Source organism: Pelobates fuscus, chromosome 10, assembly GCF_036172605.1.
Source record: "Pelobates fuscus isolate aPelFus1 chromosome 10, aPelFus1.pri, whole genome shotgun sequence".
NCBI classification, from domain to species: Eukaryota; Metazoa; Chordata; class Amphibia; order Anura; family Pelobatidae; genus Pelobates; species Pelobates fuscus.
Window position 1 is genome coordinate 39,089,887 of NC_086326.1, and position 18,358 is coordinate 39,108,244.

At 40.0% G+C, this 18,358-nt stretch overlaps 1 protein-coding gene across 1 annotated transcript; it reads right to left on the minus strand.

The window, feature by feature from the left end:
* Nucleotides 1-2,680: 2,680 nt before the first annotated feature.
* On the minus strand, nt 2,681-7,980 carry LOC134575336 (trypsin). The gene is made up of 5 exons (XM_063434613.1): nt 7,881-7,980; nt 6,812-6,962; nt 6,236-6,489; nt 4,528-4,664; nt 2,681-2,944 (listed from the first exon to the last, which is right to left on the minus strand). Exons 1-5 carry the CDS (start codon nt 7,918-7,920, stop codon nt 2,795-2,797), a joined length of 732 nt encoding a protein of 243 aa, XP_063290683.1. The 5' UTR covers nt 7,921-7,980; the 3' UTR covers nt 2,681-2,794.
* Nucleotides 7,981-18,358: the final 10,378 nt, after the last annotated feature.

The following is an 18,358-nucleotide window of genomic DNA, read 5'->3' on the forward strand; positions in this document are numbered from 1 at the left end:
TCAATGAGAAGACTTTGCAAGGAGCAAGTGCTGTCTCCTGAATTTAGCTGCACTAAGCTAAACCTCAAGGAATTAACAGGACATATTGTTTGTGATTGACAGCCAGGGGGTGAAACCAGGTTAATTTATAAAAGTGTAGATTTCTATTTAAATCTGGACTTTTTGCAAAATGAAAAAAATAGGACACTGGACTGTCCCTCTAATTTTATCAAAGCAACACTTGATTCACCTGCTTCATATGCTAAGCTGCAAAGCAAATTAGTTTTCCAGCATCTTTTATCATAGAGATGTGGACATATTGAGCAGTGTTCACTGCACGGCCGTCTCACTGTGTAAGGATCCCTATAATATATCACCCTGTGTTTTCTAATTTACTGTCAATGCCTAAACATGACAATAGGTGTATTAACCATATAGGTTCCAAAGCTCATTAGGATCATATTAGGATCAGAAAGTGAAATAAGCAGCAAGTTTTCACATTTTCAAATAGTTTTCAAAATACTAGACTGATAGGAAACTAATGGATCATAAATACATGTTATACACAGTTGGAATCAATACTAGCTGCCATGAATTGTAACTTAACTGATATTCTTTACTGTTTAAACACTTTAAGCTTTTTAGTTATTACTGAGTGTTACTTACTGATATTGGCAGTTCTATATGCTGTTCTTTTTGGCATGGCTAGGTGGGATCCATCTGACCTTGCTGTAAGCTGGGTTGTAATGTGTGTGTCATGGAATTACAAGTCTCCTACATCCCCTTTATAGAAAATAATCTACGTTCACAGCATGAAGTTGGCCCACCTTAATTGTTCTGGGGTCCACTGTATTGATATTGTGTGATCAGAGAGGACATGTCTGTTGGACTGTGGATGGGGAATGTGTGTGATAATAATATTCCATATTAATTAAGAATGATTGATTGATCACTATTGAGCAAATCAAACTATTATAGCTTGTCAAGATTGTGCCTGTACACAATACTGAAAATGTTAATAACCACAATACACAGCCATGCACAGCTTCACGAGATAGTTATGAGAACAGAGCTAGCTTTTTAGATAGTTATATATAGATTTTTAGATAGAGATAATTAATCGCACAGATCTGGCATGGCATTGTTGTGGGACTGAACAGTCTGGCCAACTGCAAGTCCCATCCAACGCTTTTTGCAAGGTCTTTGCTGGGCTGCACTGTTAGGAAGATTTGGTGGAAAAGAACAGACTATTAATAACTTTAAAAGACTAGAAAATTTGGCCCTTATTGCTGGTTCTGCTCATTTCCCAGTAAGAGAGGGCCCCCTTCAAGCATTGCTGACAGTTCTCTAAGTCAATTGCAGCAAGTCTTTCTTATGGTTATGTAATAAGCTGTTTTTTTTTAAGCTGTTTCTTTGAGCTGTTCCGTTAAGCTGAATTTTAAGCTGAATGATTATTACGTCTTTGTTAGTCAATAATGTTTGTATTGGTTATTTACAAGTACTTGATGTCAGTGTCTTTCCCTTTCTCAAATACTCAATTCACTCATCTCGAATAGGGTTTTGGTGCCCACCAATATCTTTAAAAACCTTAGGTAATTGATTATTGTTTTTTTTTATATTGGCGCTTCATGAATTTAATGATTAGGCACAACAATGTGATAGCGTCTTCACTGAAGAAGTTGTAACAAATAATTAAAAAAGGTGCTGCAAGGGAAAGTTGAAAGGGTGGTTTCAAGGAAATGTATCATTGTTCAGCATAGGGTGTTGCAGTGCCATCTGTAATTCTAATTGGGCCATTGGCAAGTCTCTGCTTTGGAGGCTGTTTCCCGACCTCATTACACATAGAAAACAACATACTAAATACAAACACTAAAACTAACTCACTCTTCACTCTGTCACACACCCACAGAAAAATTCATATTATCACACCATTCCCTATCACACCACTCTCAAACATACATCCCACTCAGCATTACTTCACCAATCTCAAATACATGCTCTACCATGTTATTGTTTAAAAAATGGCAAGGGAGATAGAGGAGCAGACAGAAGAAAAACAAGTCACAAATCTAGAAACAGACTATTATGTAGTATGTGTTATGTAGAAATAGAATGTAATTGCCTAATCATAGATGAAAACATGGAACTCTTTGGAGCTATCAGGACATCCCAGGAAATGAGGCATATTCTTGGAATTAACCCAAAATAGTGGATAGAGCTAAAAAATGATAATATAAAGTGTAGCACTTGAGATGATAGAATTTTGAAAATCAGCAGCAATCATTCAAATACGTGTTTAAAATAGTCCAATAACCAAAAACTGGTGTTGCACTAGAATATTACTTTGTGTTCATGGTTAGTGTATATCTCACCAGGAAAATTTCATTAAACATATCTGAAAAGATAAATATACAGACAATATAGTGCAGACCATCTGATTTCAAATATTATTATACTGGGTGCCTATAGTGTCCCTTTAAGTATTGTGGCACTAAGCAGCTGCCTTGAGCTAAATATGGGTCTGGTTTTAATGAAACATTGTTATCATGAGGGGGGTTAAGTTAAAGTTGGAGTTTGGTATGATAGCAAGCTCTTCAGGAGAGTCTTACATTATATATCATAGAAGAAATAAATCATTTTGCAGATCTATTAATACTAAAACGGAATGGTGCAACAATAATAATATTCATGTAAACTAAAGTTTATTTTAATATTGTTTATTATAACACAGTAATTAGATTTGGGTCAAGTAGTAGATGGTAACAAAAAAAAATAATTAACTGTGAAGAGAAACACGCATATTTCACAAGGGATTTTAATTAGCCGCAACGGTGCTCTGGATCCAGGAATTGAAGTTGCAGACCTTGGTGTAGACTCCGGGGTAGTTCCTCTGAGCACAGCCATATCCCCAGGATACAACACCCTGGAGTTGACCATTACAGATCACGGGTCCACCAGAGTCACCCTGAGGGGAGATGGAAAATGTTAATTTTGTATCGACCAATTTAACTTTATTAGCCTATGCTAGATAAAATCTAAACTTATCAATTCAATATGTGTTTGAAAATTAGCTATAATTAAGAAAACATGAAAACATTTTAATAATCATAAGGAAAATATATATGAAATTAAATAATACTACAAGCATGTTTTATTCTCTGAATGAGCCTATATGACTTCCATAGAAAAACAAAATTGGGTGATGTATAGGTTTTGCCAAATTCCTTAGTAAGTAAATTTGTACAGATTTGATTAATCAACCAAACAGCAGAGAACCATTTTTCACAAATTAAATTCATACAGGTAAACTGAACCACATAGTAAAATCAATTAACGACTTCACTCCCATAATCGAGTTTAAATGTTTTTACTTTCATATATTTTTAAAAATGAAATTTAGTCCATAAAGTCTTCCTCATTTATATTCAAGGGATGCTCACTAGTCTGTAAAGGAACTGATTTATCTGCCAAAGCCACTAGTCACTGATTTAATACCTGCTGAAAATATAAGCTCGCCTCCTGTTTCCAAACAGTGAAGAGAGTTTTAATGGGTCATATCATTCCTACAGTCAGAGTGGGTGAGCAGTGAATGAGCTCTGTCATTTCACTGTTAACATTACTTTAGCCCTCCAGGGATTTAGATAAAAAAAATACATGTACTTTTAATGTTTGTCTGAAAAATAATCTATACACAAACTTGCTGTTTTGCTTCTATGTTGATATATGCTAGCTATTCATCCATTACTTTAAAAACAACCATTTTAATATTTTTTTCTAATATTTTATTCATGCCAGCTATATGGCTATTGTGGTCTAAATTTTTAAATCCTTTTTGAATTCCAAAAAATATGAAAAGGTATAAAAAAAGGCGCTTCAGTATATTCCATTGTATATCAGCGCAAATGTGAAAATATTGACTAAGCTGCTGTGCACTATTGAATGTTACATTAAAACACCAATAAAAACATATCAAAATATAATCACTTAGTGCAGTACTTTAACCCCTTAAGGACACACGACATGTGTGACATGTCATGATTCCCCTTTATTCCAGAAGTTTGGTCCTTAAGGGGTTAAGCAAACTTTATGTCGTTAATAATCTCATATGTTATATCTAGACTGCACAAATCCTAGACATGTGAATATATGGATGAATTAATTAAAATGCATCAATTAATTTTTCCATAGATTGACAGGCATTTCATTCGCTCAGTGCAGCTGGAAAGGATTTGTACACAAGTCCAGTTATTTCCAATCATATGCTCTTGTTGACTTACACAGAATTCCAACCCATAGTCCTACATGTAGTGTTATTCCCTCAATATGCTTTTATTCACTTTATTTACCATTCCCCCTATTAACTTCACATATCATTACTCACCGAATAAAAAGAAAATGTAGCAATAACCCATTGCTTGTCAAGACTATTTATTCTGAATACTAAGTAGCAGCTACTTTCAAACTATTAATCAGAATTGCTAATCATGAGAAGCATTGGGTAAGCCAAAGAAAGTGTTTCACAATACCAGAAAGAGCAGGATAACATACCTGGCAGGAATCCTTGCCACCCTCGATGTATCCAACACAGATCATGTTGCTGGTGATCTCTCCAGGGTAGGCGTTATTGCACTGGCTATCAGTCAGAATGGGGGCATTCAGGCACTGCAGATCATTAGGGTAATTGGCTGCAAATAAAAAACAGATAGCAGATTAAAGTGAACTGTCTAAAAATAAAACGCAGTGAGATCAATACTACATGTAATAAAACCTTATAATTAACTATCAGAAGTATTATTGATTACTTTAATGTAATCTCTTTAATTATTCGTTTACACAGTTATAATATTGCTATAAGTTTAGTTTTATTTTTGTATTTATTTATTTTTCATTACAGGGACAGCTTTCAGTCACAGTGCTATGAAGCTCCTATGGGTAATTTGCTACAAATAACACTTAGTAGATAAAAGAAAATCTGATCTAAAAAAAAAACACAGAGCAACAGTCTGCTGTAAAATCGTGTTTCTACTGCAAACTGTGTAATCCGCCTTTAAGATTACAGTTTAAGGAAGATCCACTTAACTAACTGACTTACTAATGAGTAAATGTGTTAAGAGGTTAACAACCACAAAGTAGTATACATTTTAGATAGAGAAGTAATGATAGCAGACAAATGAATGAAAACTATTTGAAAGAATAGGTTATTCATTATCTTAAATGAATACAAACTTAGTGGGGCAGCAAAGCATGTTTTTTTGCAGGAAGATCATGTCAAACTAATCTGAATGTTTTCCCTGACTATGTAACTAAATTGATAGACCAGGGTGAAGCAGCAGAGACACCCCATCTACATTTTAGCTTTGTATTTGACGCTGTCCAAATTAACCCTCTTTAAAAACTGGATCACATTGGACTAGACTTGATAAGCTTTGTTAAGTCAGTTTAATGCTGGCATAAAAGGGACACTATAGTCACCAAGACAACTACAGCGTAATGAAGTTGTTCTGGTGTCTATACCATGTCCCTACAGGCTTTTGTTGCAAACACTGCCTTTTTCAGAGGCGGCCACTAGAGGTGCTTCCTGGGGCAGTGCTGCAAAGTGCAGCACATAATGTTCAGCATCTCCATACAGAATATTCTTCATATTAAACGTATGTAGAATATTGTGTAAAGTTCTGGAGATCATATATTTCTAGAAGGATATAAATAATTTTGAAGGTGTTAAAGCTACTACTCAGTACACAGTTTAAACTATAAAACATATCACTTGAAGGCCTAATTATGTCTAAATTAGTTTCGAAGCCTTTGAGAATGGAAGGGGGGGAGGGGGGGTGAGTGAAAAGAAAGAAACCTTCAAGCATATTTATTGAATGAATACAGTTAAGACTGAAAGTATTTTCAAAGAAAGAGTAACATCAGAAAAAAAATTTCATGACTTCCTGTTGGATGATGACAGGTTAAGGGATGATGCATTCCAACAGAGGTGGTAACAAATTCTGTAAAGGTATGCAGACATGCATGGGGAAGGTGTAAGGATATTCTAAGAACTAATTACGTAGTTTAATATTCACATTTAATGTAGTCAGGGTGGATGGGCTTTTGGGTTCTATCTGTTAAAAGTCATCTATTTGTTTAGTAGCTGAGAGTATAGCAATTTACACCTTCAAAACATTAAGACACTATCCTCCTTGTGACAGTGGATTTACTGTATGTAAATTGCAAATGTAGTTATGTAAAAGAAAATGAAATTTGGACTTACATCCACTGCTGAGTGTGTTTCCCCATCCAGCAATCAGACAGCTAGTACCAGCGGCGGCACAGCCAGAGGGCAGAGCCACAGCGTTCACGTAGGAGTTGAAGGAGGCAGGAGAGGCCAGCTTGATCAACATGATGTCATTGTCCAGTGTCCAGGAGTTATAGCTACCATGTCTGATGACCCTGGAAGAGCTGATGAACTGCTCAGTGCCCTCATTTACGGCAATGTTATGCTCTCCCAGTCTGACCTGAACACTCCTGTATGGATAATGGTAGTTTAGTCAGTAAAAAAAGGATTGATGAGGTCCGTGCTAATGAGGACTTTTGGTTAGCTGCCCATTTATTAAGATAATGTCTGGGTCTTTTGCTTTAAAAATATATAGGTTTTTTTCTGTATTTACTTTTGAAACGCAAGTTTATGTAGCAGCAATTTCACAGTGTAATATAATTATTATTTTTGAGAATGAGTTTAGAAGAAGAATTTTGTTATTTAGCCACAGTGTACCTTAGTCACATCCTTTTAGCCCCACATGAGCCCCCTGTGTCATTGCAAAGTATAAGATTGAATGATTGTACTTACGCCTTGTAGCAGTGAGCAGCAGACACTACCCACAGACTGTTAATCAGAGTACCTCCACAGAAATGGTAGCCAGAGTTCAGGGATACAATGTATGGGACAGAGTTCTTGGCACAAGCATAGCCTCCAACAATTTTATCATCATCAAATGCAGCTGTGGAGAGAACAGAAATTAAACAGTGCACTAGCAGGCAGAAGTAATATATATAGTTAATACATTGCTAAACACAAATGCACACACCAGTCAAGCCATGAGACTTGCTTTTCCCACAGAAATCACACTTTAACAGTGCTCTCACTACTGCAAGGGATTCTGGGTAGGCGTATGCAAATGAGCTCAACAAAGAACCACATTTTTGCCTCATAATTCCACTTTATACAAGGATTCCTTGGAGTATGTGTCTGCTGTGTACAACAGCTTTGAAACACAACTCAGGAATAGGAGCAAAGCCAGTGAACCACTCATGGAAAGCTGTTTCGTTGTTAATGCAACTCATCAGCATGAGGTTGGTTTCTGGCTTGCTATGGAGGCTTGTCGTTACTTGTAAAGTACATACCAACATAGTTGTGGTGAGGAAAAAAAATGTGTGTGAAAACCCTCTCCACCTGAAGTGAGTGGATAGTTAATACATTGCTAAAAACACAAATACACACACCAGGCAAGCCATAAGACTTGCTTTTCCTACATAAATCTCACTTTAACAGTGCTCTCACTACTGCTAGGGATTCTGGGTATCTGGGGATCTGTTTGCACCAACTCATTTTCATTACTGTTTATTGTCTATAAATATGTGGTAGGTTAAGCATCTTGATAAAGACCATATAGTGGTTGAAACGTTGATTTATTTTTTCATGTGGATTTGAAAACACTGAATTTTTTCATCCAGAGGGTGCTCTCGTCATTTCTTATATTGTTATATTGTTTATATATATATATATATATATATATATATATATATATATATATATATATATATATATATATATCAGTGCTTTTTCCCTTACTAAAATAACAGACTCATTACTATACATGGACTGGGTAGTTAGGGCAACCTCCCAAGAAGACACTCACCAGCAGCTCCAAGGAGCATACAGATCAGAATAAACTTCATGATGTAGACTGGTCCAGAATACAACTTTACATTGACATTGCTAGTATTTATACTTAAATCCCTCTCAAGTCCAGCCCAGTTCAACCTATTTTCCAGAAACCAGATGGAAAATTAAATTTGATAAATGTATGTGCATAGTATGGAGAAAAGTCGTTATCACTGACCTTGCTCTTGTCTTGTTTCATTAACTTAAAGCTATTTTTTTGTGTTGACTCCAGGTTAAAGGTAACATTTACCTATTTTAGCCTAAGCAGCTGGGCTGGCTCTTGATGAGTGCATGGAGTTTACTGCACCTGGCATGGTGCCAATTAGATAGGATGCCTCACCAACATCAGAGACATATGTGTATGATCCTGGCATACTGGATGGCAGGGCTGATGCTACCATAAGGCAGCACTGGCAACTGCCTATTCACTTCACACACACATACAGGCCTCTACACACACTACACGACAAACATCCAATCAAGACACACTACAGCCCACAATACTGCCCCATAACCTCATAGTAAAGCGCCTATCTTCCCACAATACTGCCCCTATACACCCACACTAAAACAGCTATCAATTCCACAAGCACTGTTCCCTCTCAGCTCTATAATTTTTTTTATAAGTTTAACACTGTGGCTGTCCCCCACTGCTTACCTGGTACTCTGTCGCAAAATCTCTCCCTCCACTCTACAAGCCACAGTGACCGTTCTGAGCTCCTAGATCACGCGGCAGGTAGGTTCAGTGTCAAATATGTGGGGTATGGCTGGACTGGGAAATAAAAGCAGCCCTGGAAAAGCCCCAAAAATACCAGCCCAATAATGCATTGTGCCAGCATAGTGTGCAGATACAGATATGGAAAATACAACCACATAACATGACTAAGTTCGTGGGGTTGAAAGAGGGACCTTTCTAAAAGTGTCCATTGTGTGCGAGGACTGTCCACTATTTGAGGTATAATCGCAGTTAGAACAGGAGCGCAGTAGTAGGTAAGTGTATTGGGTAGGGCCAGACTTTTTCAGCGTAGCTTGCAATAATTGCAAAGCTACTCTAGGCTTTCCACCCTTCCATATAAATCTAAGGAGATCTGTTTGTATGGTCTTGAAATATGCTAGAGGTATATTTATCTGTGGGGTGCGAAATTGATATAGGAGTCTGGGAAGGATAGACATCTTAAATGCAACTATGCGTTCCATCCAAGAATGGAATAGGGGTGACCATTTCTGTAGACGTTGGTGACATGTATTCCATACCCAGGTATAGTTTGTGGAATACAGGGCAGTATGGTTTTTAGTGATAGATAATCCCAAATACTTAATATATTCTGATCTCCAATCAAACTGATAAGTTTCGGTAAGAGTATATAAGAGCTTAGAGGGAATACCTACAGCCATAGCTTGGGTTTTTTGTTGCATTGAGGGAATAATATGAAACCTGCCCATATTCTTTTATCAGTCGGAGAATGGAGGGTAGGCTTACTTGCGGGTTAGTGACATATAACAAGATATCATCTGCGAATGCACTAATTTTTATCTGAGAGTTATTGAGTCACTCCCTGTATGTCATGGTGCATTCGGATTAGGTGGAGTAGGAGTTCTAGAGCGAGCACGTTAAGTAAAGGGGAAAGAGGGCATCCCTGGCGTGTGCCATTTGTCACTTGGAACGGAGGTGACAGAAACCCAGATTGTGATGCTTGGGCTGTTGGGCATGAGTATAGTGCAAAGATTTGCTGAATCATTGGGTGGGGGAAACCATAGCATCCCAGCACCTGTTGAAGGAAGGTCCAGCCAAGGCGTTCAAATGCCTTTTCTGCATCTAAAGTTAACAGGAGACCACCCGGGCTTGATCCCCTGAGCTTGTCGAGTACCAAAGTTAATTTTCGAGTGTTGTCCAGACCCTGTCTCCCCTGCACAAACCCCGTTCGATCGTTCTGAACAAGATGCAGCAATATCTGAGTGAGTCTGTTGGCTAAGATTTTGGCGTAAATTTTAGCATCCATGTTAAGGAGCGATATGGGTCTAAAGTTTTTGCACGTGTTGGGAGACTTTTCAGGTTTGGGGATAGTCACTATTGTGGCCAATAACATTTCCTTAGGCAATTTCCCCATGTCCATGGCGTTATTTACATAGACTTTAAGTAAATGACGGGGAAGTATAATGGCAAACTTTGCAACTGTCAAAAATTACATACCAAGCACTCAATAAACCCTTCTCTAACAAACTATTTAATTCCCCTACTTTAACCCTTTGTGTCACTATACCCCACTCCCTCTAGCATGTAAGCACATCGAGCAGGGCCCTCAACCCCCTCTGTTCCTGTACGTCCAGTGGTCTGATCTCAATTATGTGTCTGTTAGTCCACCCATTGTACAGCGCTATGGAATTTGTTGGAGCTATATAAATAATAAAATAATAATAATAATAATAATAAAAGTTAGAGAGCCCACCCGCTCCCGGCGATTTTCCCTGGGGCAATTGCTTTATAGTAGCCAACATTTCTTGTAAGGAGATGGGCTGCATAAGGTCTGGTGTTAGTTGTGGGAGAGATGTCAAGCTTAAATACTGTTTCACCTCTTATATTGTAGGAGTGTGCGTGTTAGGATCCAGTGTAAGTTGTATAGTTTAGCATAAAAAGCCGGAAATTCTTGGCTAATTTCTTGAGGCCCTATGCGTTTGGTTCCTCCCTCTCTGATTATAAAAGCTATTTTGCAGTCTGACAGTTTATTTTGCAAACGGGTAGCTAGGGTCTTGGATGCCCTCCTTGAGGAATGGTAGGAAGTAGCTTTTAGTCTTTGCAATAGGTAGTTAATTTTTACCACATTAAGTTCCATAAGTTTTTGGTGTAGGGAGTTCAGCCTAGTCAATAGATCAGGCGTTGGATTTGATTTATTATGGGATGAAATCTGTGCTAGTTGTCTATGACATTCTAAGAGTTCAGACTGGCATTGCCGCTTGATAGAAGCGGCCTTTTTTATGAATACATCTCTAATGAGGCAGACCATACCGTTGCATTTGACGCTTCTCCTTCAGAGTTTAGTTGAAAGTAGTCAGATAGTTCTTTTTGGATATGTTGTAAAAATTGAGCAAATAGAGTCAAATGGGTCTGGTATGCCTAGTGCAACACACAGGGATGAGGGAGTCTGACTTGAAGTGAAGAGCTCAAAAACTGGATATAGACAAAATTTCACCTAAAACTGTCTGAAATGTGAAGTATTGTGATTAACACTGTAAGTCCCGTGTGATGGATCCAGGAGCTGATTCACTTAAAAAAGGCTTTGTTGAAATTCTGGAAGTACTACTCTACTCTGTTCACTTAAAGACCATAAATTTAAAGACACACACACCATATATTATTGTGTCATTACACATCAGTGTTACACTGATTTATTACATCACAGGAAACAGTTTCCTATACTGGAAGGTGATTTTAATTTCCTGTTTGCTAAAAGTATAGTATTTGGCGTGCACCTAATTTTATCTTGTTTGAGACAGATTTAAAGGTACACACACCATATACACAAATTCCATGTTTTCATCCTGAATTTCAACAAAGCCTTTTTTAAGTGAATCAGCTCCTGGATCCATCACACGGGACTTACAGTGTTAATCACAATACTTCACATGTTGTAAAAATTGGTTATCCGCTAGGAGCGATTCATTAAGACGCCAATTGTCTTTGCCCTTAAATTGGTAGTTGTCGTGTACGGAAAAAAACACCAGGCCATGATCTAACCAAGTAACCTATGGTGCAGTCAGAGAGTTGTGCCAAGGCTACAGTAAGTGAAAGGTGTAGTCTCTTTCCGAGGGATGGAGCATCCTCCATCCATCATATAGGTCAGGGGTTCTCAACCCAGTCCTCAGGACCCCCTACCAGTCCAGGATTTGGGGATTACCTGGGTGTGTCTAAGGTGTTTAGAAAAAGGGAAAAAAAAAACACCTTAGACTCTAAGGTGTTTTTTTTTCTTTTTCTAAACACCTTAGACACACCCAGGTAATCCCTAAACCCTGGACTTGTAGGGGGTCCTTGAGGACAAGGTTGAGAACCCCTGATATAGGTCATAGTGGGTTAGAGTTGTGTCTAGTGTTTTACTTAATGAAGTGTTTCCTCCTTTAGCTTGTGAGCGTCGCAGACATATCTAGGGAGGGTGATTGAACAAAAGTAAAGTCTCCACACAGAATTAGTCCCCCTTCTTTGTTTGTATCTATTTTACGCAATAAAAATTGAAGGAAATGTTTAGAGTCTGAGTTTGGAAAATATGCAGAGGCTAACATGTATTTTATGTTATTAACCCCTTAAGGACACATGACGTGTGTGACATGTCATGATTCCCTTTTATTCCAGAAGTTTGGTCCTTAAGGGGTTAAACAATTCCACTAGTATAACATATCTGACCTGCGGGTCTATAATTTGCTGCTGGAGCGTAAAGGCAGTGTCTCTGTGTATAAAGATGGACACTCCTTTTGATGTATTCTCAGAAAGGGCATGAACTTGAATGGGAAAATAGTTATTATAAATGGCAGGTGTTCTGGACTGTGCATGTCTCTTGGATGCACGCTATGTCTATCCCATTTTTCTTCAGGTCACGAAGGAGTAGCCTCCTTTTTCCCAGAGAGTTGAGGCCCTATACATTAAGTGTAACTAGTTTCATATAGATTTATGGAATGTCGGGTTGCCATTGAAGTAACTTAGGCGTGTGCATTTTCTGTGGCAACCCAAATCCACTGTACCTGAGTATGGGATAGGCGTAGTGAAACCTAGGACAAAAAAACAAAAAAATGCAAAATACAAAACTAACAGACAACCAGTATCTGGTATATGCTCAGCCATCCTGAGCAGTGCTGTGCCATGGTAACACCAGGCACATTGGTGGGTTGGTAGTGGAGGTGATTATCTCCATCAATGGAAACTTAACCAGAACAGAGCCTCTTGGGTATCACAGGTTCTCTATTATTAAACTAAAACAGCAGCATAACCTGTTTTTTTTTTATTAAGAAAAACTCATACATCAGTCTGTCTCTCTAAGGTTATCGAGATACTATCAAACCTCAGAGCTATCAGTAAGTGTGCTTGTCAGTATTTTATCAACTTGAAAAACACAACACATTCGAATAGGGCAAAGTCATGATCTAGCCACATCTATCTGATCTCAAGAGGCATACTGTGAACCTTACAGACTGGGGAAGACAAAGGAGCTAGGGATATACATTCTAACAAATCTGAGTAACAGATAATCAGATCTAAACTGCCTTAAAAGTTAAATCAATTGGGCAACCCAATGAAGCAGTCTAAATTTAATAGTAATTAGTCCATGTCGTGCGGTAGATAGGTTATGGCATGCGATATCCATTCAGAGATTTGGAGAGAGTTAAGACTGGATCCATTCCGGTGTCATCCAAGAAATCTTCGCAGGTGAAGCAGGCAGGAGTTCCGGTAGTGGGATGTTCCAGTTGCGCAGTTTCTGTATGCCGTCTTGTATGGTCGTAACCGCCTTGTAGCAGTATGAGCAGCTTCGCCAGATAGCCCCAGCGGTAGGAGATGTCCTTCTCCCAAAGCCTGGCCAGTGACTTGTGGAAGATTACCCTCAAGCCCCTTTTGTGTGTCTCCTTCCCTTAGGCCCTCCATGTGTCTAATCTCCCCCCACCCCTCCATGTGTCTCATTTACCTCCAGCCCCTCAATGTATCTCATTGGCCCTCCATGTTTCTCATTCAATCCCCAACCCTTCCATGTGTCTAATTTCTCTCCCCAGCCTCTCCATGTGTCTCTTCCCCCTCCAACACCTCCATGTGTATTATTTCTCCCCAACCACTCCATATGTATCATCCCTTGAGTCCCTACATAATTCGCATTTCCCCTGGCCCCTGCATGTATTTTATTCCTCCACAGCAGCTATATGTGTCTCATTTCCTCCAGGCCCTCCATGTGTTTTATTGCACTTATATGTTTATCATTCCATCCACCAGATCCTCCATGTGTCTCATCCCCCCAGGTCCTCCATGTGTCTCATGCCCACCAGCACCTCCATGTTTCTCATTCGTCCTGTAGCCCCTCCATGTGTATCATTCCCCCCAGACCCTCCATTTGTCTGATTCTCCCTCAGCCCCTGCATGTTTCTCATCCCACTCCATGTGTCTCACCCCCCCCCCCCCTATTCCCCCACAGGCCTTGCTCTCTACTCGTCCGTGTCTGCCATCAAACCCATGGGGGACTTTTTGGCTGTTACTATTTTTTAGCTTTAGGTGTATCTGACTATTTCTTCCAAGTTCTCCCGTTCCAATATCATGCTTGATTCAATTCCAATTTTGAAATAAACTCACTTTATTCCTAAGTTAAAATGCTAATTTAGCAAAACGCATTTTGTCAATGTGTATTTTTGGCCTAGATCAATTAGATTTTGAAACTTACTACTACACATTATTTGTTATCAAAATTTCATTTAATTTTATCGTAATTACACTTGTTTATGGTCTTAGGAAGTGGTTTCAACTAGTATGAACTATTTTAGAAGTCAAGATAAAAATAATCAATAACTTGTTCTAAGATCTATTTTGAGCATGCATATTTTGTTTGTTTACCATGTTCCACACGATAAATGCATTATCAAGACTTGCTATGGAAAAAGTAAGAGAAAGACTGAAAGAGAGGCATTGGGAAGACGACATTAGTACTGACAAGTAATAAGCATTGTGAGAAAGCAAGACGTTCCAAACTTCAAAAGTAGTACGTAGAAGTGAAAACTACCTTCCTTGGGCTAGTATAATTTGTCCTGCCCCAGCAAAATGTCAAAGGCTCCTACATTATACCACACTGATCACCCAAAATTAGTGACTAACAGTGGATATTCAGGTGAGAAAAAAAAAAACCTGGAATGGGAAAAATATAGGAATTGTGCGGTAAGAAACATGTAAAGGAATATTGAAACTGAGGGCTTTAGTTACCAAATATGGGACTTTGCACAATTGCCAATGAAGATGTACATTAAATTCTCAAGCATTACTACTTTGTCCTAATAATCTGGCTGTTAAAAATTTGGTTGGCAAATACTTATTTGTTTTTAGCAAATGGCTAGCCTGCTCCATTCCCCCTGATCCATCCCCCCCAACCCCCCTGCTTGCCACTCCGAGCTGTAAATGACTTTTAAGTAACTGTTTTATCTCTCTTCCTTAGCCCCAAGTCATCATACAAAAAAAAACTGCAGCTGTAAGCCCAAATCATCATCCATCCCTGCATGAAGGACTTTTAATTTTACTCGGCTCCTCCCGCCCTCCCTCGTTCTTTCTAACTATATAGCATGCTTTTCCAGCTGTTTGGAATCACAGCCAATCACCTCCTCCTTTCCTTCATGCTATCAGCTGCTGCAGTTATACTATTAATTCACTCTGCCATCACATCCAAATCCCTCTGCTACCTCTTGTCTCATCTCCCCAGTTTAACCTTCAGATTTTAAGCACACGGGCAGGGCCCTCTACCTGTTGTATCGGTCTGTACTTATTGTGTTGTCTTTCCCAATTGTACAGTGCTGCTGAATATGTTGGTGCTTTATAAATGCCAGTAATAAATAAATAAATAAAATAACTAATACTAGCAATGCCCTTGTAAATTTGCGATATCTCCCAATTTAATGAATAAACTCGGAAAAAGCATGAACAAGGTTTAAGTTTAAGGGGGAGGGGGGGCTGCAAAAAAAAACTCTAAACCTTAAAGGGACACTATAGTCACCTAAACAACTTCAGCTTAATGAAGCAGTTTTGGTGTATAGAACATGCCCCTGCAGCCTCACTGCTCAATCCTCTGCCATTTAGGAGTTAAATCCCTTTGTTTATGAACCCTAGTCACACCTCCCTGCATGTGACTTGCACAGCCTTCCATAAACACTTCCTGTAAAGAGAGCCCTATTTAGGCTTTCTTTATTGCAAGTTCTGTTTAATTAAGATTTTCTTATCCCCTGCTATGTTAATAGCTTGCTAGACCCTGCAAGAGCCTCCTGTATGTGATTAAAGTTCAATTTAGAGATTGAGATACAATTATTTAAGGTAAATTACATCTGTTTGAAAGTGAAACCAGTTTTTGTTTTTCATGCAGGCTCTGTCAATCATAGCCAGGGGAGGTATGGCCAGGGCTGCATAAACAGAAACAAAGTGATTTAACTCCTAAATGACAGTGAATTGAGCAGTGAAATTGCAGGGGAATGATCTATACACTAAAACTGCTTTATTTAGCTAAAGTAATTTAGGTGACTATAGTGTTACTTTAAATTTTCATAGAAACTTTGGTTTGTTTTGAAAAGTACAGTATAAAAAAAAATCAGCATCCCCCTCTACTAAACCTCAGTCCCCCCTCTGTATTAATCCCAGTCCCCCTATACTAAATCCCAGTCCCCTCCTCCCCTCTATACTAAATCCCACCCCCCTCTGTACTATTTCCCAGCACCCCCCTCTACTAAACCCCAGCCCTTGTTTAAAAAAAAAGAAGCAAAAAGACTATATTAGCCAACAAGCAGAATCCACTCACATTGCCGCTGCCAGTATGCGACTCTGGAGTCCAGCCTCTGGTATACCCCCAATGGTGCCATCCGTACCCTGTGCCAAAGCGGATCCTCCCACTACTCCTTGAAAACCTGTGAAGGTGGAGAGGAGAATGTTGACGTCACATCGGAATGTGACGTGGCATTGTCTCCATGCACTTCCAGGTCCTCCACTTTCCAGCCCCGGCTATCACAACACTTACCAACACACACTGACAGACAGACACACATACACTGACAAACACACACACTCTCTGACAGACACATACACACACTCTCTGACAAACAGACATACACATTCTCTGACAGACAGACACACACACTCTCTGACAGACAAACACACTCACACTCTCTGACAGAAAGGCACACAGTGGCGTACATACCAGGGTCACAGAGGTTACAGCTGCGACCGCGCCCGGCCCACCAGGGGGCCCGGCCGCCCTGCGACCCGGTATGTACCCACTGTAGCCAGCCTCTTTTCCCGGGGGGCCCAGGAGCCGGCCACCTCAGGACCCCCCGAGGCTGGCCCTGGTGTCACCGGGCGGGCTTGCTGTCTGGCTGGCGGGCACGCGAGGGAGCACTCTCACCTGAGTGCTCCCTCTTCAGCTCCCTTGCGCACCGCGTACTGATGCAGGAGCCGGAATATGACGTCATATTCCGGCTCCAGCATCAGTACGCAGAGCGCGAGGGAGCTGAAGAGGGAGCACTCAGGGGAGAGTGCTCCCTCGCACGCACGCCAGCCAGACAGCCAGCCCGCCCAGCAGCACCACTGGACCCCAGGGAATCCCCTCAGCACTCCCTAAGGTAGGGAGGCTGGGGGAATGAAATTAAAAAAAAAATAAAACATGTGTGTCAGTGTGTGTGTGTGTGTTAGTGTGTGTGTGTGTGTGTGTGTTAGTGTTAGAGTGTGTGTGTGTGTGTGTGTGTGTTAGTGTTAGATTGTGTGTGTTAGTGTTAGATTGTGTGTGTTAGTGTTAGAGTGTGTGTTAGTGTGTGTGTGTGTGTGTGTGTGTGTGTGTTAGAGTGTGTGTGTTAGTGTTAGTGTGTGTGTGTGTTAGAGTGTGTGTGTGTGTGTGTTAGTGTTAGTTTTTGTGTCAGTGTGTGTGTCAGTGTGTGTGTTAGTGTGTGTTAGTGTGTGTTACTGTGTACGTGTTACTGAGTGTGTTAGTTTGTGTGCATCTGTTTGGTGTCTGTTAGTGAGTGTGTGTGTTTTGTAAGTGAGTGTGCATGTGTCTGTCTGTCAGTGAGTGTGTATATATGTCTGTCACTGAGTGTGTGTCTGTCAGTAAATGTGTGTGTCTGTTAGCTAGTGTGTATGCGTCTGTTCGTGAGAGTGTGTGTCTGTTAGCTAGTGTGTATGCATCTGTTCGTGAGAGTGTGTGTGTGTCTTCAGCACTTACCTTTCTCCAGCGCCGGACTCCCTTGGCGCTGGGCATCCCTCCGCCCCGATCCGCCTCTCAGCTCCAAATGCACATGCACGGCAAGAGCCGCGCGCGCATTAATACCGACCATAGGAAAGCATTACTCATAGGAAAGCATTGTTCAATCTTGTCGGTAACATAGCATGCAAAGCTATCGGCTGTGAAGTTAGTTTGGGGGGGTGGCCACAGCAGGGCAGAGAAGAGATTTAAAGATGTCAAAGAGATGCCTGGGATTGCGGGAGCATGAACTAATGAGAGAGGAAAAGTATGATTGTTTGGCGAGGGCAGGGGCTGCGCTGAAATGAACACAACATGAATCTATAATGGAGATAGTCTGCCTGGGTATGAGAGTTCATTCAGGACAACAGGAGCATCTTTGCAGGTAGCGTGTTGATTTAGTATGCTACGGTTGCTTTCTTAAGCAGGGGGGACCTTGCGGGCACTGCAGGATTTCAGTCCTGCACGGCATAGTGTGTTACCAATTGTTTTCTTGGTGACTATGGTCCCA